The sequence below is a fragment of the Onychostoma macrolepis genome, chromosome 12 (assembly GCF_012432095.1).
Source record: "Onychostoma macrolepis isolate SWU-2019 chromosome 12, ASM1243209v1, whole genome shotgun sequence".
In the NCBI taxonomy this organism is placed as follows: Eukaryota; Metazoa; Chordata; class Actinopteri; order Cypriniformes; family Cyprinidae; genus Onychostoma; species Onychostoma macrolepis.
The window spans coordinates 12,771,530-12,796,481 of NC_081166.1; the positions used below are offsets into that span (position 1 = coordinate 12,771,530).

General features: G+C 37.0%; 3 protein-coding genes across 3 annotated transcripts; all 3 read right to left on the reverse strand.

Annotated features, from left to right (window-relative positions):
• Positions 1-2,780: 2,780 nt before the first annotated feature.
• Positions 2,781-21,493, reverse strand: hoxb1b (homeobox B1b). The gene is made up of 5 exons (XM_058793538.1): positions 21,153-21,493; positions 9,898-9,984; positions 6,219-6,664; positions 3,898-6,008; positions 2,781-3,792 (listed from the first exon to the last, which is right to left on the reverse strand). The coding sequence occupies exons 4-5, from the start codon at positions 4,478-4,480 to the stop codon at positions 3,458-3,460; spliced, it is 918 nt and encodes a 305-aa protein (XP_058649521.1). The 5' UTR covers positions 4,481-6,008; positions 6,219-6,664; positions 9,898-9,984; positions 21,153-21,493; the 3' UTR covers positions 2,781-3,457.
• Positions 13,954-16,465, reverse strand: hoxb5b (homeobox B5b). The gene is made up of 2 exons (XM_058793539.1): positions 15,317-16,465; positions 13,954-14,879 (listed from the first exon to the last, which is right to left on the reverse strand). The coding sequence occupies exons 1-2, from the start codon at positions 15,897-15,899 to the stop codon at positions 14,632-14,634; spliced, it is 831 nt and encodes a 276-aa protein (XP_058649522.1). The 5' UTR covers positions 15,900-16,465; the 3' UTR covers positions 13,954-14,631.
• hoxb6b (homeobox B6b) lies at positions 16,777-19,077 on the reverse strand. The gene is made up of 2 exons (XM_058793541.1): positions 18,089-19,077; positions 16,777-17,612 (listed from the first exon to the last, which is right to left on the reverse strand). Exons 1-2 carry the CDS (start codon positions 18,507-18,509, stop codon positions 17,359-17,361), a joined length of 675 nt encoding a protein of 224 aa, XP_058649524.1. The 5' UTR covers positions 18,510-19,077; the 3' UTR covers positions 16,777-17,358.
• Positions 21,494-24,952: the final 3,459 nt, after the last annotated feature.

Genomic DNA, 24,952 nt, shown 5'->3' on the forward strand with positions numbered 1-24,952 from the left:
TCTCTAAATCATATGAGTGACGGAGCACCGGTTACACTTTGCCAAGCTTTAAGATCCCTACAAACAAAACCACATGCAGGAAATTTGTCAATTCAATTATGACAAAAACACTGTAGTGTTGGTTTTGAGAGCAACTGGCAATTTTCCAAATCGGCTTTTCTGAGCAGGTGCAATAACTTCACTTCTCTCTCTCATAATCTAATCAGTGTTATACTATAAAAAATCTTGCACATGTTTGGTTTTACACTGCCAAAGCCAATATCTGTTGGTTGCTTACTGGCTACATCCCAGCCCGTGTGCTGCAGGGTCTTTGAAGCTTGTCCCCCTCAGTTACTCAGCTAATAAGGCGGTGGACTGATTAAATCGCCTCGCGAGGACATGGATACGTTTGAGCGAGAGGGGGATGGTTATACGGGTCTGTGTGGAGAGCGCAAGAGGAAGGCTTCCTGTTCTTCCTGTTTTCACCGAGAGGAGGAGGCTATCTGCATGTGGCCACTGTCTTAGCTGTTGACTGTATGTCTGTGAAAGACAAGAAGACATATAAAATGACCCCCTGACCCCTGTTTCAAGCCCATGAATAGTGTATACAGTATTCTTTTTATCTCTTTGAGGTCACACACCCCAGCGGAGTGACATGCTTCAGAGGGACTTGAACAAGACTCAGGAAGTCAAGCCAGGCATTTGATTTGTAAAAGACCCTCTGACAAGCACACCCAGCAGGGAGAGTATATACACTGCAAGCCTCAGATCTGCCCTAAACATCACCTTAAAAGCGACCTGACAGCAAAGGCGGTGTACCTGTCAATATGATTTTTGTCACTGAATTTTTAACAGGAATATTCTCTATTTTTCCCCATTGCATTTTATTAAATACTGAAGGTAACTTTTTTTTGTTTGGTTTTAATATATTGTAAAATATAATTTATTCATGTGATGGCAAAACTCTATTTTCAGCAACCAATACTGCACTCTTCACTATCACGTGATCATTCAGAAATCATTCTAATATGCTGATTTTGTGCTCAAGAAACATTTTTATTATTATCAGCATTCAAAGCAGGATTTTTTTCAGGATTCTTTGATAAATGGAAAATTCAAAAAACAATATTTATTTGAAATGGACATCATTTTTTTTTTTTTTTTTTTTACTGACCCCAAACGTTTGAATGGTAGTATATATAAGAATAAATTGTCCTTGTGGGGAGATTTAAATATATTTTCCCACAAAATTATCAAATCTATCAAGTAAATTTTGCCCGCAAAGTGATATGCAACATTGCGGCATCATTTATCAGTATGTACAGTGCATCTTTTTTGAAATATTTGCCAATCTTACCTGATGCAATCTTAAAAAAAGCCACTCCACTATTTCACAAAATTACTGACTCTCTGATGACTATTGCTGACTGCCTCTTTCACAGATGCACATTTGTTTTCTCTCTCCCTGTCTTCCCACACATAGCCAACATATTGTTTAAGGATGCTATTTTTATCGTCTCCTAATTCTCCAGTATCTGTGGACCGCTCCTCTTGCTCCACATTCTGCAGTGTGAGCCTTTTCTGCACACTGACAACCTGGTGAAAAACAGCCGCCTCCTCCTCCAGGCTGACTGAACATCTGTCTCTGCAGCACTGTAGCTTTTCTACTGATGCCCACAGATGGGAGACCCAGTAGGAGCCCAGAGCCACACTACACAAAAGGGCAAGCAACAAACATATTTAATAAATGAAAGTAAACATGTTACATTGTAGCTTTTTCCCCTTCTGGCTGACCAACTAATATATTTGTATGGATTTTCCAAACTAATTTTCATTTGCATGGTCATTTCAACATTGATGCTTGTGCCGTTATTTATGCACTTTCATAAATGGAACTAAACATGTTTTTAATCGTGTCTTTACTGCCAAGTTGTTGGATTGTTTTGGGATGGATTTAACTAAAACTGGGCATACCACAATGTAGCATTACTTTAAGTGTAAAAGTAAAAATTAAACTTATGCCGCTTTTTTGTCATGATTTCACCTTTCTATTTATGTGAAATTGCTTAGTGAAAATTCTCAATTTAACTAATATCTAAATCTCAATAGCATTTATCTTATAGCAGCATTGCATTAATTTACTTAAAATGAATTTTATTGTCTATTTATATTTGGCTAGAGATTTGATTTTCAGTTTATAGCAGATAATTCATTTTGGAGAGAGATAACACTCTGCTTGACCTTTGGGAAGACACCCTTCTCATCCCCTGCTGGACAGACCCATGGCTTCTGTGAATTAATTTAGGCCTGAACTCTGAGTGAACCTGGTCAGTGGAGAGGGTGCTGACAGTGCGTGGCTGCTGGGGCAAATACTGTGCAAACCCTACACCCTAAGTAAATATTGAAGCAGTCCATCAGATGATCAGGGAAATGAAACAGGGTTGTCAAGTCCCTGCAAACTTTCTAGAAGAATCGAGGCAAATGGAGATAGTGTCTAAGGTTAAACTTTTTTCTCTGTAATTGCTCACCTCTTCACTTGCATTCTCAATATGATTTCCCCCAAAAACATTAAATGAAATAAAGACACAGATTTACAGTACACTGTTTATGCAAACAAAGGCCATTTGTTTTATTTCCAAGTACATTTATATAATCTACAAGATCTTTAGCATTCTTATTAGCCTTACAAATGAGATGCCAAAGGGGGTCTTCTAACTTGGAGTTTAGAAAGGGTCTTACTCGGCTAAAAGTCCTAACCTGCAGTATCCGTGCCAAGTTGGATTGAAACATCAGCTCTAGTCAGTGAGTGTTATAGTGAGCACCAAGAAGTGTTTACATGTTTAGAGAGCCTGTAGGCACAAAAAGGTGAAAAGGTCATAGGAAGCCACCCGGTGTGTAATGCAACATTCCTCTTGTCAAACTATACAGACTAGAGCAACACTGATTTAAATTAGCTCTATTGTATTGCAACATCCTCCAACAAAGGACACAATCATGCCAACATCATGAAGAGCCTTTTAATTAAAAGAAAATCAATAAATTGATTTAAATCGGATTAAATTCACAAACATGTTTCAGAAAAATAAAATGTATTTATTTATTTACCAGAACATCACAGGCCAGATTGTTTTCTAAATACATAAACATGTCAATCTTTACTACATTTTTTTACTCTTTCAACAGAGGAATGAATCAGTAGTGCAAAAAAGGATATCAACCTGATGACAGAAAAAAAAGAACATTTAAACCTCTTGCTTTGGACTATTAAGCATATACCCTGTTAATGCATTTCGAACCATGAATTCAGTAGCTCTAATGCAGCAAAACTGATTATTTTGCGTTATATATATATATAAAACACGCATGCACACACTAGCGCATATTTAATGCTTTGTCTAAGACAGCAGAATAAGTTAAATAGTTTTTCACAGCACAATGATGAAACATGAGTTCGTTTGGCCACAAAGGCAGGTAAACATCAAATAGCAGTGGAAGAGTCTGAGGTAGGAGAAGCACCCGGGGATGAGCTGTTTGAGTTGTCTGCGTTTTGACCAGAAGAGCAAAGAGTCGCACGTTTAATTACCGGGACTGTTCCTTCCTTCTCGCGCTTCTTCTGTTTCATTCTGCGATTCTGAAACCAAATTTTAACCTGCGTTTCGTTCAATTCGAGGGTGGCGGCCACTTCTACTCTGCGTGCTCTGGTCAGGTACTTGTTGAAGTGGAACTCCTTCTCAAGTTCGGTGAGCTGCTTGGTGGTGAAATTGGTGCGTATTATATTCTGCTGGCCGTGGATCCCATATTCATCGACTTTAACTGAAAGAGACAAACGAATTAGAAACCACATTTGACATTAGGCTACATTTTATACTACGTAGGACATTAATCTTACAGTAGCCACTGTAATTAGCCTCGACTCACCTGTTTTAGGGGGGTTTCTCTTGACTTTCATCCAGTCAAACGTTGGCGCTTGTTTGATGTTCGTCTTGGAGTCGCTGTCACTGTCAGTGGAGACCTGGTACTTGCTAAACGAACCATAACCGTGTGGGTCATGTTCTCCATAGGGATAGGACTGATAATGGCTTGTAGAGACCGAGCCAGGCCTAGATTCGCTGTATGATCCGATGTTAGCTCCTATGTTCACGACAGAAAAAGCAGGGGACTGAAGACGCATGTGGTCATCTGCTTGCGTGAGAACATGTTGATGTCCATAGTCCGAGTGTGGAGGTCGGGTTTGCTTGCAAAAATTGGTGTGTCCCGTTTTCCCCATGTCCATATTCATGTGGTATTGCTGCGAATGAAGTTGTGCATAAGTTGTGCCATGAGTTTCGTGCGTTGCCGGTGTAAAAGTGTTCCCTCCGACTGGCCGTCCCTCGGGAATGTAACTATTTGTACTTGCACAAGCACTTGGCAAGTATTCCTGCTCCATAGGAAAACACCCAACCTTCGAACTGTAAGTGTTAGCACCACGGTTATAAATCGTATAATCTAAGTAGGAATTCATTGTTGACTGACCAAGCAAAATTGATTAAGCAGGGTCAATATAGGCTGATGTGTGGTCCCAGTGCCCCTACAACCTCTAAGCAGTATGTCAAATCCCACAAAGTTCTATCCGAGCTCATATCAGTTAAGTGACAGATCATGTGACAAATTTTGCACCAATAGTGTGCGACCTGCGGTAGCACTCTGGGCGTTGCAGGTGTCCATCAAACGATTCGTATTTACATGACAAACACATCAATCGAATCCACCCATCAATCTGATAAACTCACAATGTAGGTCTAATGTGAATTAAAGCGAGCACCGCAAATTTATATTGTAGCCTATTCGTGACGGCGAGGACAACTGGAGTTGTAGCAAGCTATTAATAAACAGGCCCTACAAATTCGTCATAGGCTACACAATAACTTTCACCATTGACTTAAAATAGACTGGTCAGCCTTTAAGTTTTTTTTTTTTGTTTTTTTTCTAGAGAGTTTCTTGTGCTATTTTCAAATCTAAGTTCCCAATTTAACTGGAATGAATGAACCCCCCATATACATCAATGGCCTACTGAGATTGGTGTTAGCCTATCTCTCTCTCTCTCTCAAGATATAGTGGGCCACCCTGCTTTTTAAGATAGTGCTTAGATATAATCTGCCATTAAAATAGGCTAAGTTTGTGTGACGCTATAATATTTTGCTCCTATAGGAGTTTAGAAAACGTGTTTTTGATTCCTAAAAATAGGCCTATACGAGGCTAGTTCGACTTTTTAGATAAACCTAAAACCATAATTTTTAATACAGGTAACATACTCCATTCGAATGCAGAAAATTATTAATAAGAGTTGTAAGTTGTAAGCGATAGACTGATTAGCTCATTTCAAATTAACATCGCGAGAAGCAATAAATAGCGTACGCTATAACACGCAAAATGTCAAAATCGTGGAACTATTCATTTTCACACAATAATTTGACTGATTTACTAAGAGTAACGTTATTAAATCAATCAAGTGCATTATTATAATGCTTATTTACCATTTTTTGGAAATATTAGCCTACATGAAAGTGGCATTTAATCATTTAAAGGGGGACTTTATTATTGGCTACGCTCTAGGGAACATGAGAGAATAGTTTTATGTAAATTGTCCAGAAGAGACAGAGAATGCCATTAATGCATACTGGATAACCATACCCAGATATAGCCTACATCTCTTGTCATATTTGCGGAAGGACGTTTCACCTGAGGCTCTGTAGATGCTATGCATAAATACATCTCTTGAAGCTTCACTCAAGACGGTGGTGGTGGGTTGTTGATCAGACATGGTCCAGCTAAGAGAGACATTCTTTTCAGCTTTTTTGCCTCACCCTCCAGCTCTGAAACCAGATTTTTATTTTCTTCTCAGTAAGTCTGAGTAAACTGGCCATTTCCACAGGTCTCCGCCTGCACAAATATGGGCTGAAGTGCAACTTCTCAGGCTCTAGCTGGTCACAAGCAGTACGTGCTTTTTTTGAAGCAATGAATCCTAGCGGGGGTTTCTTGTCGCTCCTGTGCTGTTGAAGAGCATATGAAATTTTTACATTAGGATAAAATTTGCATCAACAATATTTGAACGAATAGGGCTATTTTATTATTCGAATAGCCTACATTTTACACATTGATATGATTTTAGCTAACATTTCTTATGCTAAAAATGATCATTTTGTATCGTTATTTATGTTGCTGGTAAATAATTTAATTTGGATTTCTAAACTGTTACTCACCATGAAGCCGCGCTCCTCTTTGTGGCGTTTGCTTGAATTCTGTCATCCAAGAAAATATGGGTTGGTAATAGGCTACAGTAACAGTAAACTTTTTGATTCTTTCAGTTATCTCCGGTAGTCTTGATTGAGGATGGTGTACATTTTCCCCCTTGTTTTAACGTCCCCTTTTTTCTCGTTCAGTATTCCATTTCACTGTACAAGTTGGTCTTTTGCGGTCGCTGACCCAATATGTTTGGGAGGACAAATTTTGTCATTATGTTCAAATGCATAACGACTTTGTAACAAATAAATCCGCGACGTTGTGAGACACGTTCTTGTTGTTGTTCGTTATCTGCATTTTCTGGACGGCTTTCATCAGTTATGTCGGTCCTTTCTGGGGGTTTAGCAAAACTCTGGCCTCTCGTGTCATGTGACAGTATGGTTCCGGAGGCCCGCTGGAAGATGACCTGCAGGGTCAGAGCAACACGGTGTGAGTCAGAGAACATGAATCCATCATCGCAACTAAAAGGAAAAAAGATATGAATAGTGTCTCTTTTGCGGAGTAGCCTACGCACTGCCAGAAACTAGAATATCTTACTGTGCTACTGACAAAAAAGGTTTTCTTCTTCATGATATAGGCTAGCCTAAGCTGCATAATATTATTTAAAAATAGGCTATCCAATGTTATGCAGTGTGAACAAATCACAAACTCAAAAGAAGCTAAATGCAATAAAAATAAAGTATTTTACACAATTTTAGCAGATATTCGGCCATAGAAATATGACAAAATATAGGCTAAATACATGGACAAATAAATTGCATAAAAATATCAAACTATTCATGAGAAAACTTATACAATGTAATTTAAATATTGAGAACAGATTTTCCTTTTAATTTAATTTTAGGTAGGCTATAGGCTACACCAAGGTAAAACAAATTGAATTCATGGTGTCGAAATAATTCTATTGTATCTATCAAAATTAAGAGCGCCATGTGCACTTCTTATTCTCGTTTTATTTAGACAGTATACGTTTCTTTTTTGCTATTAAAAAAGGGAAGACTTCATTCATCCAGAAAAAAAAAAAAGTTAATCACGAATCAGGGCAAAACAATAATGCTCTTGAATTAATTTTTTCCCGAATGTACAGCAAGATCAGATCTTGAAGATCCCCATTTAAAATAATTTAAACAATATATACTGATATTTACGTCAGTTGCTATGGAAAATAAAAGCTAAAGCATTTAAAATAAGAAAATGGTGGGTATTTGAAACTACAAACTGCATTTCACTGTATTTTTAATCGTAACTGGGATGATAAAAACTACAATACATAAGAAAGATACTAGTTGGGAAAAACAATGGGAAGGGGAGTGTGCAGTGGTACAGAAAAACGCACAAAGCCAGTGAACTCGTCTTGAACCTTAGCCAAAGTACTAGGGCGATTAATCACCCAGACAGATCCTCCGCCATTCACAAACTGTGAGCTTATTCTTCAGCAGCTTGATTCCGTGGAGAGCTGGAATCAAGTCACAAATCAGAGGGACATTTACAAATAAATATATGTTATGTAAGTGCACAGGCTAATTCACTCTAATCAACAATATTTTAAAATAATAATAATAATGAATAAACAATAATAATAAAATGCTAATAACAGCCACTGATCATTGTATATTTTCAGCTCTACTCCGAAGTCCTACTGTGTAATTATGTCTTCTTTATATGTAGAATATAAAACAAAATATTTACCTCTCCATGATATAAGCGCAAAATGCTTACCTATAAGTGATACAAGCCAAAGGATCGAGTGAATCAAATTTACGGGTAAAAACTGCAGAAGATCTCGGTGCAATTAGATAATGTGACCCAACACTAATCAAACACACTTTAGAAAAAAAGACAACGTCATAACTAAACAAAAATACGCTATATTATGCAATGCATATTCATTTTAAACCAACAATATCAGACTGCTGAAAGGAAAACTTCCTCTTCTTGTAAAGGATTACAGATCTCTTGAATGTAAAAGCTGATGGGGGCAAAGAAGGATGTCTCTTGGAGTTAGCAATCGATATAAATTGAACTGCGAAACAAACAAAAATTAAGCAAGATCAGGATGTTGCTCTGAAGCGGTATTGACGTGGTACAAACGATCACCACAAACCAAGAATGAAGGGATGAAGTGTGCTCTTTCCAATTAAATAGGTTGATAATGTTTTGTGTAAATTGGAAGTGTAAGTATAGGCTACCTATAATACAGATGCTGCTATAGGCTATATGATTTTTTTTATTAGAACATACAGCGTACATACACACGAGAAAGAGAGAGAGTAGGCTATATAGTTATGACAACTGAAACGTTTTCTCTGCAGAAAGATCATGAGTCCTGAAACTGGTTGGAAGGTAGCCTTTGCAACCAAATTCACAAGAACCATAAAATGTTTTAGGTGCTTTAATATGTCAACTAACATCTTTACCATAAAACTGTTGTAAACGCTTGTAAAGGGGACATCTGTTTTGAATTATTCGTGCATGATATTGTAATTAGTGATGTTGAAGATGAGAGAGTGCCGCTGTCTTGGGACGGTCCTGCGATCAATTCCCCAAAGGTCCAGGAGCCTTTGATCTCTCAAGTTGATCTCTAGTGTTCCATTACTTCGCTCATGTCACAGTAGCAGGGTTCGCCATACACGGCCTAAACTGGGTATAGTCACCACCAGACGAGCCCATCGGGCCTTAAGTATCCACACTTAAACATTTTACCATATTACCAGTCCTTGAAGCAGTGATGTACTGCCTACAACAATATAATTTAATGTAGCGGCCATTTCATTGTATTAATCATCTAGATGGACTAACTTGTTTATATGGGCGTAGTCTGTTATTGTACAGTCTTATAAAATACATAAGAGCATGTACATAAAAGGGGGGAATTATTTACATACCGTGTCTACATAAGAATAAACGTAGAGGTAGGCTACTTAAAGAAAATATCACACAAAACTATTTTTCGCAGTGAACAAATAGAGGGACACGAGTTCCGTACATTTGTAATCTAGTTACATTATCTGAATAATGTAGTGTTTTATACAATAATAACTGATACATTTTTATTCATAATAGAGCAGTGAAAAATAATACGCATCTCAATTTTGGCCTTAACATGTTTTCTTCGAGTCAGGAGACAAGACCGTTCCCAGCAACTACAGTAGGCTATAGTATGTATCCACAAGGTTTAGATCTAAAGATAAGCTTACTCACAATGAGTGGTACTTTTGCTGTGCTGTTGCTCCTACATTCTCCCTCTGAGGATAGCTTCTTGCGAAGGAAAAGCCCCAAGAAATTTCTCCCAAACTCAAACAAGTTAGCTCGGCGAAAAGCCAGTCTTGACGAATTGGCTGCGTTGCCTTTCTGCTCTGCAGCCTCTTCATTAATTATTTAATGAATCACGTGATATGGCAAATAAGGGACGCGGAACCAGTATCTTTTCACTTATTTCATCCACGTCTTTACTATTCGTCGTAATTAGCTATACCTTTCGTATCAACGAAAGAGTTAAAAATGAAGGCTATTTAATTCAAGCAAGTATCCAGGAAAATTTGTAACCACGCCGATAGACTGACTCGTTTATGCATTATAATCTAAAAACAAAGGTAAATTCAGTTGACATCTGACAGTATTTCCTGATGTGAAAATTACCTGTTTCTTGTCATGTTCCTTCTTCTGATTGTCTGCAGGCTGTCCGTTTGATGAATGACACGTAGCCTTATTGGGATACACTTGTTGCTAGAAAAATAAAAGGAAGTAAAATCAGCATATAAAACATTAAATAACACAGCAAAACACTTTCTCAAAACATCCTCTAGAATATTGTCTTTTTTTATTATTATTATTCTTGAATTGTTAGGCTATATCATTTTTTTCATAAACGTTTTCAGCATTTTTATTGTCTGCCTCTGAAAACATGGAAAAATAGAATTTAGATGGTTTTAGACTGCGAAAAAAAAGTGGTGAAAAAAACTTTTACTTGAATGATCCTGCAGAATTATTAAATTGGAGTAGCCTGAATTTCGCACGTTGTCGATGGACTGCATTTGTCACCGTATGACAAATGATGTAGCGCCATCAGGTGTCTAATTTTCAAGACCATCAAATGTTTAGTTTTTTTTTTTTTTTTTTTCAAAACATGTCTCTAATACTGAGAGAGATAGATAGATAGATAGATAGATAGATAGATAGATAGATAGATAGATAGATAGATAGATAGATAGATAGGGACAAAAAAGTGCATCCACAATTCCACTATGGCGTTGGGTTTATGTCAACTACATATTCCCCAAGACACGAATTTGCGACTATCTATTCACACAAATTCGGATCTACAGGGTATATATAGATGACAGACATCATCGGTTTTGTTAAGCTTTGTAAAGAAAACAAACGTTACTTTTTACTGTGAATTCGTGGAAAACAACAACTGTTACTTGAGCATAGACACAGTTAATTTTCATATTTTCACCAGACATCATTGTGCATCATTCCCACTTCAGTTATTTGCTACTTACTTTCCCATATACTTCAATATTTCTAATTCAACTTCTCTAGCTCTGGATTATCAAACTGTGCATTATTAAACTATGCCCTACAATAAGATCTATCGTCGTTGTATTAATAATAGCTGTCAAAAACAAAAACAAAGGCTATCCTGCAAATCTTATTCATTGCTTGTAGTTGGATGAAATTCATGTAAAGAGATAGGTAAACTTACTACATGCCTCACTGTTTTGCACAAACGGTGGTCCCCGTCTTGTTTCACGTTGTCTCTACATTTTCTTTGCCTCCAGTAAACATACTTTCACATTGTAAATCCATTAGTAAAATTATACGTATTGAGCATATGGCTTTTTTTCTTTCGGACTTTCATTTCGTGTGTGTCTCTGCAGGACTAGCCTTCCAACAGCTTCACTGGACACATCACACAACCTTTTGGGTGCATAACGATCGATTAAAGATGAAAAATTCAAGATAACCTTAAGCGTAATATCGTTTATCAACTTCATTAGGCATCCTGCTGCTGCACATTTCGATTAGTGCTTCCTGAACGTGGGATCGCACTACTATCGAGTACAAACAGACCTCTGAAACAGACCACTAATTAAATATTCACCCAGAATCCTTTTCTAATTCAGTTTAATTAAAAAAATTCAAAAATCAATGTTTTTAGCAGTATGGTCAGCAGTATGGTTATTTATACATTTTATTTTCGAACCAAAAAATAGCATTTGAAATAGTACATCATACAAGAATTTTATCTGAGATTTCAGTCAATGCTTTCAATTTTTATTTATGTTTTGCCATTGCAACAATAGCTGAGAATGGTGCCAGCAATCACAGAACATATAGTGACCTTAGCATGAACTCAGATTCTTCACCATGCCGCACTGTCACGGTATGTTTTCTTTTTTAATATTCTAATAATAGCGTTGATATTTGAACATTTCCACTATTAGTATTTATACCATGCTGTTGGGTTTTTTCTCACTAGTTCTCATGGCTATTTTATGATTACACCCTTCCTCGTACTTTATTTAATAGGCTATTTTAACAATATTGTTTAGACTTGGATCACACACACCAAGAAACGAAAACAGATAGAAACATTTTGAACTGCCCCACTGAAAAAGCTGTCCATTTTCGCGGCTTTTTCTCCCTGAATTTTGTTTTCATGAAAAACCTGAAGCATCCGAATGTCCAGCTACACAGCGTGAGTAAGAACAGATCGGGAGCTCGGTGTGAGGCGGGCCCTGCTGGTGATGAAGCAACATTACATCAATCTTACTAGCAACAAAATTAGCCGTTCACAGACATTGTTTTATTGATGATTCAAGCAAAATGGTATTCATAATAGCAGAACTTATAAAATAATCTAATCTTTTTAGCGTTGCCTCGACTAATCATACAAATCTTCCAACAAAGTCTGTCCCTCCCAAAGATGTCGTTACAGTAGGGTACAAAAAAATGCCTTTTGGAGAATTAGACAGTGCTGACTGTTGATCGAAAATGTATTCCAGAACTGCGTAGGATTACCAGCTTGTCGGTTTGGCATGCACCCTGTGCTTCTCTGGGAAGGCATGTGTGCCACTCTCGTCTCCTGACCTCGGAGTGATCCCTTCCCAATGAATAATTGATGAGAACAGCGCCCAGATTACCCCTATCAATATGCAAAACACATTATAGGGGTAAAATGGGACTTTAATAGTTATGAATCGAGGAACCGTTTCTATCACGAGCAAATTGTAGTTACATCCTTACATCCACCCTATCTTCTTCTTCTTCTTCTTCTTTTTTTTTTAAATACAAACCAAATTCTCTTATCTCCCAACTGTTACACTTATCCAGACAAGTCCAGACATACAATAATAGGCAAACACTTCAATGTGGACAGAACAAAAATTATCCGTAGCCTAATTTTTCAGATTGCTTGATTGATACCATTACACAATTCACCATAACGCTGTAATACCAACACAATCTACATGTAACACCTCTCTGCCTGTATTATCTAGCCAGAGAAAAATGTCACTAGGCCTATTCTTAATTTTTGGACATCTGCTGTGAAGAATATTTTTAATGTGGTAAAACTACCAGATTTTTAAAATCCATTTTTGCAGGTATTCATGAAAGTATAAGGGCATATATTCCATAATCCACGCAACAACAAAAAAAAGCTTCGCAAATGCAAAATTCAACCGGTCCAATCATGCACTTATTGGTTAAAAAAAAAATATGCAGCAACACAATGTTTTTTTCCCCTTCGTCTTCATTTTTTGACCGAGTTAAAATTCATCGAAGTTTACAAATGTATTTTTATCACTGAGTAATAGGCCTACGTAAATCTAACAAGTCTGCGTTGTCTTGTAAATCTTTTTTTACGAACGAAATTGTACATTGGCTAAAATGCGTCATCCTCTTTTGAAAACAATTAATTAAATGATCATCTGTAGCCAAGGAAGAGACTTACTTGAGAACTACAGAGAAGACATCTTATCGTTTCACATCCAGCAGGAATATTATTGAAATGATTGTTGACAGCCAAGTCAGCATGGGATATTACGACTGTCCAGTTTGAGAAGACTCCGCATGCTGCCCACAACCTTTAGAATCCCGCTGAAGCAGTTAAACAGTCAGTTACATTCAAGAATGTGAATTATGTAGCACATTGTCAACCCCCCTAAAACCATAAAACTAACTTTATGGACCTCACGTGACTTTTTTAGAGCTACCAAGAGCTACATGTTGGTGTTGTGGACTGGACTTCAGAAGAAAATAGTCGGGGTAGATGATTTGTATATGTTGTTTCATACAAATAATGCTGATTGTTAAAATAGCCTGTAAAGATATCGTTCTGTTCATCCGCTTTGAGCACTGCGAGGTAAAGTTGAGGGTTGAGTTATTGTTGTGATGTGACACAAGAGAGTTTGAATATTGCCATATTATAAGCCATATACAGAGATCCAAAATTTCCTCGCAGAGCGCAGCAAAAACTGAATGGACTATTATTTGATTTATTAGTCGTATGCAGTAGAACACATTAACACCAATAGCTTTCATTTAAGAGCTAAATATTTATTCAAAGTGTAAAATACTGGTGGGTAAAATGAGAACAATTGCCGATCCAACGTTGGGATCACTAACCAAACAGGCCTACAGACAAACAGAGACTTTCATGTATGACTGAGAGAAAACTTTATTTTTCTTTTTGGATCAACTCATTTTCAGTTTAGACACAAATACAAAAAAATGGCAGAGATACCATCAACATGTCAATGACAAAACATTTTTCTCCAACTTTTAACACAGAACGTCCATAACTCACGTTGTGCACTACAAATAACATATTGGTCACTACTGTATAAAGACATTCTTCAAAGGACATCTTACGAGCCCAAAGCAATCTTGTGCTGCAGCCTAAGTACACAAATGTAAGTGCGAAAAGATTATTTTTCTCGCAGGTACCATCTACGAGAAATCAAAAAAGCCCGGCACATAACAAGAATATAGCATGTTGCGAGAATAATACATGACGTTTCAATACAAGTTCAAGGATACAACAAAAGTTTCTCTTTTTTTACACTATCACTTAGGATAGTTAGGTAGGTAGTGCGAGTTGTACTGTACATAATTCTTGTAACAGGTCTAGAATACGTTGCACGAATAGCTCACATGGAACATGCTTTCCTCCACGAATGTATAAACTTGACACACTTGACATTCACACTCATTTTATGGCGATTGTAACTAGTTTAGCATATGTGATAACAATATTCAAAAGCTGACAATTTTGAGTTGCACTTCGTCAGGTGATATCAACAAGCTGAAAGGTGCAGCGCTGTAACAGTAGTCGAATTTTCCAATTATTGTGACATGATTTGATCAATTTTGAAATGCGCTCCCCGCCGTAGCGAGACTCATGCTTTTCAGTTTATTGTCCTTCTTCCATTTCATCCTGCGATTTTGGAACCAGATTTTAATTTGCCTCTCTGAGAGGCAGAGAGCGTGCGCTATCTCTATTCTCCTCCTGCGCGTGAGATATCTATTGAAATGGAACTCTTTCTCCAGCTCGAGCGTCTGGTAGCGAGTGTAAGCTGTTCGAGCCCGTTTTCCATCAGGTCCAGTCATATCTGGCATAAGCAAGGGCAAAGAGATAATAAGCAAACATCACCAAGCCATCAAACGGAAATGGACTTAAATGTCCGTCACATTCTAGATGTTGAACTGCTGGCTGATTCTAGACTATATTCAAGGCGACGTGCAGTTTAGTAGGCTACCATTGCATTTTATGGCTTTACTGCTGCACAATAATTCTACATGCAGTCACCTCCCAGAGAGTGGTTATTCTCAATTTAACCTATACTTAGGTGAAACTAATGGTCCGTCTAAGCATTGCTGTTTTTGTTAGACAAACATTAGCAGGCTACTAAACGAATATGAAAATCTGAAGAGTAAAACATGCATTTAAACCACGCATAACCTAAACTTAGCCTACTTCATGAACTGTTATCATCAAAATAATTTCATTTTATCATGCCTAAATGAGACATAATAGAGATGTGTATACCATGGCTAATGTGCAGCTTCCTCATCCATGGGAATATCTGTGGAGTTTGACCGTCGTTAGGTGTTGTAGTCGAGCTCGCCACAGATTCTTGCTTCTGCGTACGTGTGGTGGTGGTGGTCTGTGCTCCTTCCTCGGTCTCGGACGAGACATTGGTCTCGTCTGTGTCCGCAAAATGTGTGCTGTTACTGCTGGTGAGATTGTTGCTGTTGGTGAGTCTGCTGTTGCCGGTTGGTGTGCTCTGATCAGATGGAGGAGAGGAACCCTTCAATTCCAGAGACTCGCTGGTGGCACAAGACAGGGGATCTGGAGACGAGAGCGAGCAGCTCGACTGTCTGTACCGGGTCTCCTGACCCGGATTTTGGAAAGCGCGAGAATCATCTCCAACTGCTCCGAAATGGCCATTGTTGGGACGATTTACACTAAGGTCTATTCCATTGTAGTTGTAACCGAAAGACCCGGAATGCATGCTGGTGGAGTCCCTGTAAGAAGCGTTCATAGCGCCGTTAGTACCATAATTTAGTAACTGATAGTCAGACCCATTTGGATAGCGCCCTGAGAACGAGTTTAGAAAATAAGAGCTCATTTGGATGTTTTAAAATGTCTTGATTTGTAGATCTTGGTCGTTAAAATCCAGCGCCGCACAATTTATGATGTAATAATGAATTATAGCAATGCACTGTACTTCGTTTTTGCCATGTATGCGGCCAAATATGGGAGAGCGTTAGGGCATCACGTGCCTTTGTTGACCAGTCGTAAATTCTCTCTGATGACTTCAAGAGGTAATTCATGCTCTATGGTTACAAATGATGACGAAATGATGATCGTTAGGTTCAACTCAATGGTGCCTCCCCATCGCGCGCCACATCCCACGTTAGCGGAGGGCGTCACCTACTGGGAGAACTGTAAAATGACCAAACACCTGCCCAATTCGTGAAGCCTTTTTACTGCATACATTTGTAACAGTGTGCTTTTTCTGCATAGAACTAGGTCGTATTTACAAACAAATTTACGATAAATTAAGGCAAAGTGTGAATATTTCACGTCGTTTGTAAAATGATTAAGACTCTCCAAGCAATCTTGGGTGCTTCAGCGACTTCACGCTGTCATTCAGTGATACGAATATGTGTTTTACTTAACATAGGTTAGTCAACCTAGTTTTAATCGCCAAACCAAGATGTAGATTTACAAGGGGGAAAAAAAAAAGAAGAAAAATGCTACAACTGGCGAGAATCTTACTATCAAACTGTCCCGTTTTCCCAACACAGCTAGCTTCACAGAGCAGTGAAGAGATGGAAATTTCTATATATATATATATATATATATATATATATATATTTTTTTTTAATTTATTATTATTATTTTTTTAACATTTATTTTTATTATAGGCTACAGCAGATGTCTATCAAATAAAAATATTTTGTCTTGAAGAGTGCCTTACACAAACGCATAAGACTGATAATAAAATGTCTCTGGCTCATTATGTCAGATGCTCATGTACACAAAGAAAAATGAACCACATTATTTGTTAAACAATCATTTTATTGACAAAATGACATTGCTAACAAAGTATGATAACGTATTATTCTTAGTGCATTCACATACACACACACAAAAGTGACGACCCAATAAATTAAGCATCAAAATGTCCCATTTTCTGCTTTTTTAGCACACAACGGACTGAAATACATATTCAGTGTAAGACCTTTAATCCCAAAGTTTTAAACTTTGGACGTGTTTTCTTTCAAATTATAGGCATTAGAATGTTCAAACAGCGAGAAAACATTTGTCTTATTAGTTTAAATAGGCCAAATACCGCAAAATATATAACAGTGGTAAAAGCACCTCCCATATATCTTTTACCGTCTTTACAGACGCCTGTTTTAATGAAAAAGAAAGTCTTCTCTTGAAGCTTTGTTATGTCAACATAAAACTTATTAGGTAGTTTTTTCTTGTTGGACAGACCAGTACTTATTAATTAAAACTACAGGCTACATGTTATGTACAATGTTTCTAGGGCTTCGTCGTGAGCTCCTTTTTAACATTTATCCCGCCTTTCCACCATCCTCCTCTTCGCTGACCTTTTCGGAGTTCAGCACTTTATTCTCCTTTTTCCATTTCATTCTACGGTTCTGGAACCATATCTTTATCTGTCGTTCCGTCAAACACAGAGCGTGCGATATTTCAATTCTTCGTCTTCTGGTCAAATATCTGTTAAAGTGGAACTCCTTTTCCAGTTCAAGAGTCTGAAACCGAGTGTAGGTTTGACGACCCCTGCGGCCAGTGCTGCCAGGCATTCCTGTCAAAAAAAAAAGTGAAAAAAGACACACTAGATGAACATCCAGTAGGCTATAGACTATTTACAAACAGGCCAACGTAAATAATAAAAGAACATTGTCACCATTATCATTATTAAGATAACTGTTATTACTGCAGTTACATCATATTTAATCCACATGTGAGGGTGAAATGTTTTAAGAAATTCTATTAAAGGTCATCGATGAACGTCAATGAGTGGAGTTTATTTTACTCTAATAGCCTATCTAATAAAAACGTGGAAGAATTTACGCATCGGGTTGCTTAAAAGCGCAATATTCAGGATGCAGCTTACTGCATCCACTGGCAATTTGTTTTGCCTGGATATAACTTTTTCTAAAGACTGCAGACTATGTCTCTTCTTTTCATGTGTTGACAGAGTCGCATAGTGGAAAGTAATGTAAATTGCGCCCCTACTTCTATGACATGCAAAACTGCGAAATCGCAAGCGTGTCTTACCATTACATGAGTTCATCCTCTGCATCCACGGGTAAACCGGTGTACACGGTTTGTCTTCACTGTTAAAATATCTCTCTGCACCCTGTTCAGTGCAGTCCGTCTTGCACTGGTCTTGGGTTAGGACCAGCGAGTCTTCCAGACCTCCGATAGCGCACGAGCGGTCCGCGGTTCGGTAAATGTTGGGTGTTGTGTAGTCACAAGCACTGGTGGATCCGCTTCTCCCAAAAACGCCCCCAGCTTGCTGGTAATACGAGGAGGTGTAAACCTTGTCCTGGACATTGGTAGCTCCGAACGTAGCGCTTGGATAATGTCTTAAAGGATCTGTATATCCAGAGGAATATAGCGGTATCTGACCCAAGAAAGACTCCTGTCCTCCGGGTAGAGACACGGGAAAAGTTGAGTTGACGAAATAGGAACTCATGGGGTGGCCAGTGTTATTGTCCGAGTGTTATGATTTGTTGTGTTTTATAGTCCAAGTGGTTTTTGCCATTACTTTATCTGAGATTTGGTTTTAGCCGAAGGGGGGTGGCGAGGTGCCAATCTGAGACCGCGGGGAAACGGACCAGCTGATCAGTGCCTGACCAATCCTGAGCACTTCTGACTACAGGATAACGTGTGAGGTGGGGGCCCTCTTGTTGCACAGAATGGAATCCCCAGGGCATATCAGAACACTCAGACGCAAGTGTTTTTCACCGTTTTGCGAAGAAAAAAAAACAACAACATATAGAAACATAACGCAATAATATAAATAAATTATTATTTTATAGGAGTATGAGGTTAATAATTAATTTCCCCTCCACATTTTCTCAATCGAAATCAAATGCACGTCATTTTCATTTAGACTTTGTCTTCATTCAAAAATGTCCATTGCTGATAATTTGCAAAATCTGTATGCAGACATAATTGGCTCAATTCATGTGCACAAGAGCATTTCAGAGACGCACAGACGGACTTTTGCTTTCCAACACGAAGTTGTACTGACCTTTACCCTCTTTTTTGTATTAAATAATACCATACCGTTGTTGAGACCTTCAGCGCATTATCTAAATAAATAAATACATTTAGACAACTGCAATAGAACTACGCTAATTTACAAAAAAAGACTTCATAACTTGCATATTTTGAATAGGCCCTGAAAATCATTCTAAACAATTAAAATCCATCTATCTAGTTTACCGTAAATGGCTTTCACGCTGTTTAAATACAGGGCAATTTTCCTCCAGAGGCACAGCATACATAGACCATTTAGTGAAATCACCATGAATGCTTCAGCAATACATTACCACACTGGACATAAAAAATAAAATAAAAAGTTATTTTTTCTACATCAATAAAAACAATGCATGAATGGTAAATATGTAAATACTCAACATTAATCCAAGATTAAAACATGTCCAACAACAACGCCATCACTAATATTTTAAATACAGCTTGGGCCATGTTGTTTTTGTTGCCCTCTTGCTTGAAATAGACGACGTCAAAGTTATATAACACAATTATAGAACGGACTTGATGTCTAGTGTCAATGAAATACCAAATTAATAAAAACAAATAAATTAAACATTTTCTGAATTTAAATATTTAAGTAGCCTATAGTCAAGCCTTTAGTTAAGACAAAAGGAAACCTCTCAGAAAAAGCTAACCATTAATCACCATTCTGTTTTGTAAATTAATAAAAATTGATCTTGGCATTATTGAATATCGATAGGCTGCAGTAAGTACACGATGATGTTATTGTTGTGAGTTTATCCTGGGTCATCCTCATATTCTTAACACTGCAGCGATTCTTTTGTCGTCACAATAATAATAATAATAAATGTCTGATTAAGTAAATGCTATGTATTATTTTAGTTTTTCCTCACTCTCTAGTCTAAGTGAATACAAAACAGCTAGTTCTTTCTTTCCGTTTGATATTGTGTTGTTGATTCACCCGAAAGAAAGAAAGAAAGAAAGCCTATTAACATGGACATCGCACGGTTTCAGTGCAAGGTCAATAAGAGCAGAAAAAAAAAGAAGCAAGATTAGCAAAGACCACATAAAATTACACTCAAAGCATTAACTATTCACAGACTTGCATTTGTCGATTACTTGCTCATTGTAGACACTCTGACTGAACACAGCATCTAGGGATGCTAGAGGTCTTTGAGTCAGTCAGATCACATGCAGAGGACACCCAAACACAGAATTTCTCCACAGTTACCAAATCTCGTCACTAGATGACATCACAGAGCAAGAATTGGGAAAAGGTGTGCTTCTTCAGGGATACACCAGAACAATTCCCCATTTTATTGTAATTCCAAATTAAACATTATTTTGGTTATTCAGATTCTGAATGACCAAATTAGGAAATAAAAATAAATAAATAAAGATACAAACTAGCTGCTGAATTTTTGTTTCCCCAAAACAAACATTAGAAAGCTATTGATGCTTTAGAGGCATAAACGTCCTCACAAATGTCAAAACATGAACCCATCACTGATAAACGGAAAATGTCACGGGTTTAAGCAAATTTCGAGAAACATTATCCAAATAACGCCAAATAGGCTAACAATGGACAGAAATAACAACATCCAACTTTTTAATAAAAAAAATCCCTTAAAAATGCAGAATGCATGTGCAATAATGCAGATTACAGAGATGAGGCATGCCTTTGCTATTCAGAAACTCAGTAATGCTGATTTGTACACTCAAAGTTCATACTAAATCTCATATAATCATTTGAATGCAGCGGCCATCTTGTAACTCTGTAAATAATACTCCCTTTTAAGTATATATTTTTCCGCATTTTCATTGTAAGCATACAATTAGGCCTAGCCTATTTGCGTTACACATCATGTCGGTCTTTTTAGGGACGTATATAGGGACGACCCCTATACGTCTTACTTCTACTTTCATGCCAGTTCTTATCTACTTGACTAATCCAACTTTAATCTATTTGTTTTGTTATACAAAAGACATGCTCAAAAAGTAATATTGTGAAAGTAAATCTGTGTGCAACGGTTTGCATCATGACACCGCTGGAATAAGTAGAGTAGCCTACAGAAGCCAATAGGTCCAGTCCTACCTTTTCCTTTCCCGTCCATCATCGCTTCACTGGAATGATCCAAAACAATCACGCAGATTCGTCGATTAACCAGGATCTCGCGTCGTATTATTGGATGTACTGGTAAGACAAACGGAGCTAAAACTTGACAAATTAGACAAGAATGAACTAAGGTCCTCAGTGAATTTTGACCCTTGCACTCTTAGCTGATGTGAAAATCTAAAGACGCTTCGTACTAGCGTGACGTCGAGCTTTCCATCCATATTAACGCACACCATTCGCCCAGCTCAGGAGAATTTTTCTTTCCCTCTGCTTTAACAAAACGTAAAAAAACCATAAAGGACAGAGGTGCTACTGACTGCGCCCTGACCAAAAGAATGCTGCATTATAGCCACTTGGGAAATCATAAAAAGTTCATGTTCACAGAGAGCTGGTCACGTGACCTCTGTCAGCCAATCCACTGGCAGAACCACACATAAAGTTCTATCACAAAGTTGTAAATTTTCATAAACAGCTGTGAGTTTATTGCTTTGCTTCAGCAGCAACTCGGTCGCCGCCATCTTTATTCGTTAAAAGAGAAAAAAGCACGACTTCACTTCATTAACAACCACAGAAATATTGGCTATTGCTTTATTATTATTATTATTATTTTACTCGAAGAAGAAGTCTATTATAAGCTACTGGAATTTTAGATTTCGATTTTAGACATAGTTCATAGTCAAGCTGCACAAAGGTTTTGCAATGTTTAATTAAACACATTAAAAAAATGTGTAATATATAAAAACGAACCATTTACAGAAATACGGGCTCTTTTGACTAATTTGTGGCTAAAACTGAAATAAACCAATTACCCTAATATAAAAGAGCACCATTCCCATTTTCTCAATGGTTTGCGTTCTTTTGTAAGGTGACTTTAAGAGAAGAATAGACAAATGGAACGTGAAAGCTTTTTACAGCACTAAACATGCGTGGAGGAAAGAATTGCTTCCTGTATCTACGAACAAACACTTATTTCCGACATTTATTGGGGCAATAAAACAGTATAACCCAAAAGTGACCGAGCATGGTCTGTGGGTTATACCCTCGAGAAGGAAATGCTCTTGAAGCTCACCAGTGCATGTTGTCCAGAAAGGCCCTAAAAGCAGCATACGAGGTATAAATTCAGAATTATTTCTATTTCTTAACAGCTTAGTTGTTAACATGTTTTGCTTATAACTAAATTAAAATAGAGTGTAATATAGCCTATGTTTTTTTTTTTTTTTTACGTCGCACTCCCCATATTCGTTTAAATATTAATTCGTTTTTATTGGGATACAACTCAACATACATTTGAATTTGTAGGCTATAGAAAGCTACAGTTTTGTGTAATAGACGGCTACTTATAAATAGCCTTTATATAACTAACCCAGTGCAATAGCCTATTTTTGTATTTTTAGTTATGCATTGTTCATTTAGCGTTGGACGAACTGCAAAGTATTTTTTCGTTATTATATTCTTAAAACTTAATCTCATCTTCATAAGCATCTCTATTTTGTTTTGAAATGAGCGATTTCATTACACTTAGTCTTTAGCTTGCCTTAGGCCTAAGAGAAAATGAAAATCAGATGGTATAGATTGAATATAGCCTAATAAAATGACGTTTTTCTTTCATAAACGATTTTATATTTAGGCTACTCGTAGCCTATTCGTTAGCTGTATATTTTAAATAGAAAAATATTGTATTAAAAAATATTTAAAACACTTTTTTTATGTAGCTATAGGCTTTCAAAAGTATTATCGTCATTAATAGCATTCAAAAGACGTAAATGAGACGTCGCTATTTGCCCACTTGAGTTTAAATGAAAGGTCTAACGAACTGTGGTATAATAGGCCTATCTTGGAATTATTTCACTTTTCTATAAATTTAGGATTACATTACAACTAAAAAAAGTATATGTAGGCTATATTTAGTTGTTCACACGAGAATATTTTAGATTATGATCTAATTTCAGAAACGTGAAAAATATGCTTCTCGTAATGGATGAAAACGTCTGAAAATATCTGATAGAATTGTAATATTTGGAATGGTTCAATTTTTGAAAACTCTATAAACAATGTGTCGTGGTAATTAGGTCTGTCTGAGCCCACGCCCAGCCTAAAGAAAATGTTAACTTCTGCATAGCCCAGGCCTCAATATCCGTTTTATAATGTTTCTTAAAAATAAAAAAAGAAATGGTTTTAAAATGTGTGATTTCAAGATGTCTTCATGCCCTGCTCATTAATACAACAACGAAAAAATACATACATTTTAAAGCATTATTTAAAAAAAAATCTACAATTTTTATAACATAACATAAAGAGCCCTTCCAACGGATCCGAACTGTAGCCCTTTGTCCACATCAAGACGAGTTTCACATTTTGTGGACACATAGAAAATAAAGTTTGGAACATTAATGGTTCCCTTTTATTTAGAACCATTTTTGTTCTGTGAGGTTCTTGGGTTGCATATGGTTCTTGGGAAATTAAAAACTTTTTGTTGTTACATTATATGACTGTAAAACGCCAGTGAACCTAATACAGTTCAATACAATTATGTCTTTTACTCGTTGTCAGAGCATACATTGTTGTTTTCATATTAAAATAATGCTAATTGTTATGACATAATATGCCTGCATTTTACACTAAACTTTTGGTAATGTTCTGATGTTTTGAGTGAATTCAATGTTTTGAAAAATAACATGCAACATTCACATTCCAATTATTTAATTATCTAGGTTTAATAACGCGGCCTAGGCCGCAGTCTCTGTTTTTGAAGATATTCTTCTCGTTGGTCGTGCACGTGCATTTTTTTTTTTTTTTATCCAAATACAAACGCAGCTCAAATATATAATTTTGCAAAAATAATGAAATTTAGTGTTGGCTACCTCTACAGCAAAACGATCATATTAATATAATAGGTCTACAATATAATAAGATATCTCGGCTTATACATTCAGTTTAATTAGACCTATAAATTTACCTTTACATTTAAATTGGTGGTGGTGGTGGTGGGGGGTGCTTAAAATACTTTTGCAACGCGCTGAGTCTTTCTTTAGAATGGCAACTTTGAAATTTCACGTTGTCATGATATCTTTGGTTTGAAATTACATGGTAAATCAGATTGATTTTAGGTCCCTTTTTAGGTAACGAGAGTAAGGAAACAATCGCTTGGCTGATCTTTTTATTTAAACAAATTCACATTCACGCATTTAGCAGAAATACAACGAATAGCTATATATTTCAAATCACAGAGTAAATTATACACCACATTTATAGACCAGAGTGTACACAGAGGAGAGCTCCGAGTACCTTCAAATATTTAATCTCAGACAATGAATATCCTACAGACTGAAGGCAGCCAAAAGCTCTGAAAGAAAGGTACCACAATTAAGAGGCATCTGGCACTTGCTGTTCATAAACGACGAGACAGAGATTGAGACCAGACTGCTCGGGAATCCAACCAGAGTAATAAAAGCCTGTAAACTGCCTACATGAAACGAAGTGCTCATATTGAACTTTTGGCTTGAGGTCAAATGGTTTTGGTCGACACTTTCTTGTCAATATATATATATATATATATATACACGTGATACGTAAATTTGAAAAAAAGTATACAGAGTTAGATGTTCGATATTTGTTCATTAATATTATTGCGTGCTTATGGCTCTAATATGTGCTTTAAGCACAATTCACCATTATCATTTTAGGTACTATATAATAGGCCTATATTAAGTTCCAGATGCTTGAAATAGTTTGAAACTTTTTACCAGACGACATGGGGAACAGACCACCTATGTTTATTG

Bases quoted from the DNA above. Each gene is read 5' to 3' on its own strand.
- hoxb5b (XM_058793539.1), bottom strand. From the start codon at position 15,899: ATGAGCTCTTATTTTCTAAACTCGTTCTCAGGGCGCTATCCAAATGGG. The intron at 14,880-15,316 runs GTATACACATCT...TGCTTATGCCAG, and splicing joins GAAGCTGCACATTAGCCATG to ATATGACTGGACCTGATGGA.
- hoxb6b (XM_058793541.1), bottom strand. From the start codon at position 18,509: ATGAGTTCCTATTTCGTCAACTCAACTTTTCCCGTGTCTCTACCCGGA. The intron at 17,613-18,088 runs GTAAGACACGCT...TTTTTTTGACAG, and splicing joins GAGGATGAACTCATGTAATG to GAATGCCTGGCAGCACTGGC.
- hoxb1b (XM_058793538.1), bottom strand. From the start codon at position 4,480: ATGAATTCCTACTTAGATTATACGATTTATAACCGTGGTGCTAACACT. The intron at 3,793-3,897 runs GTGAGTCGAGGC...TGTCTCTTTCAG, and splicing joins GAGAAACCCCCCTAAAACAG to TTAAAGTCGATGAATATGGG.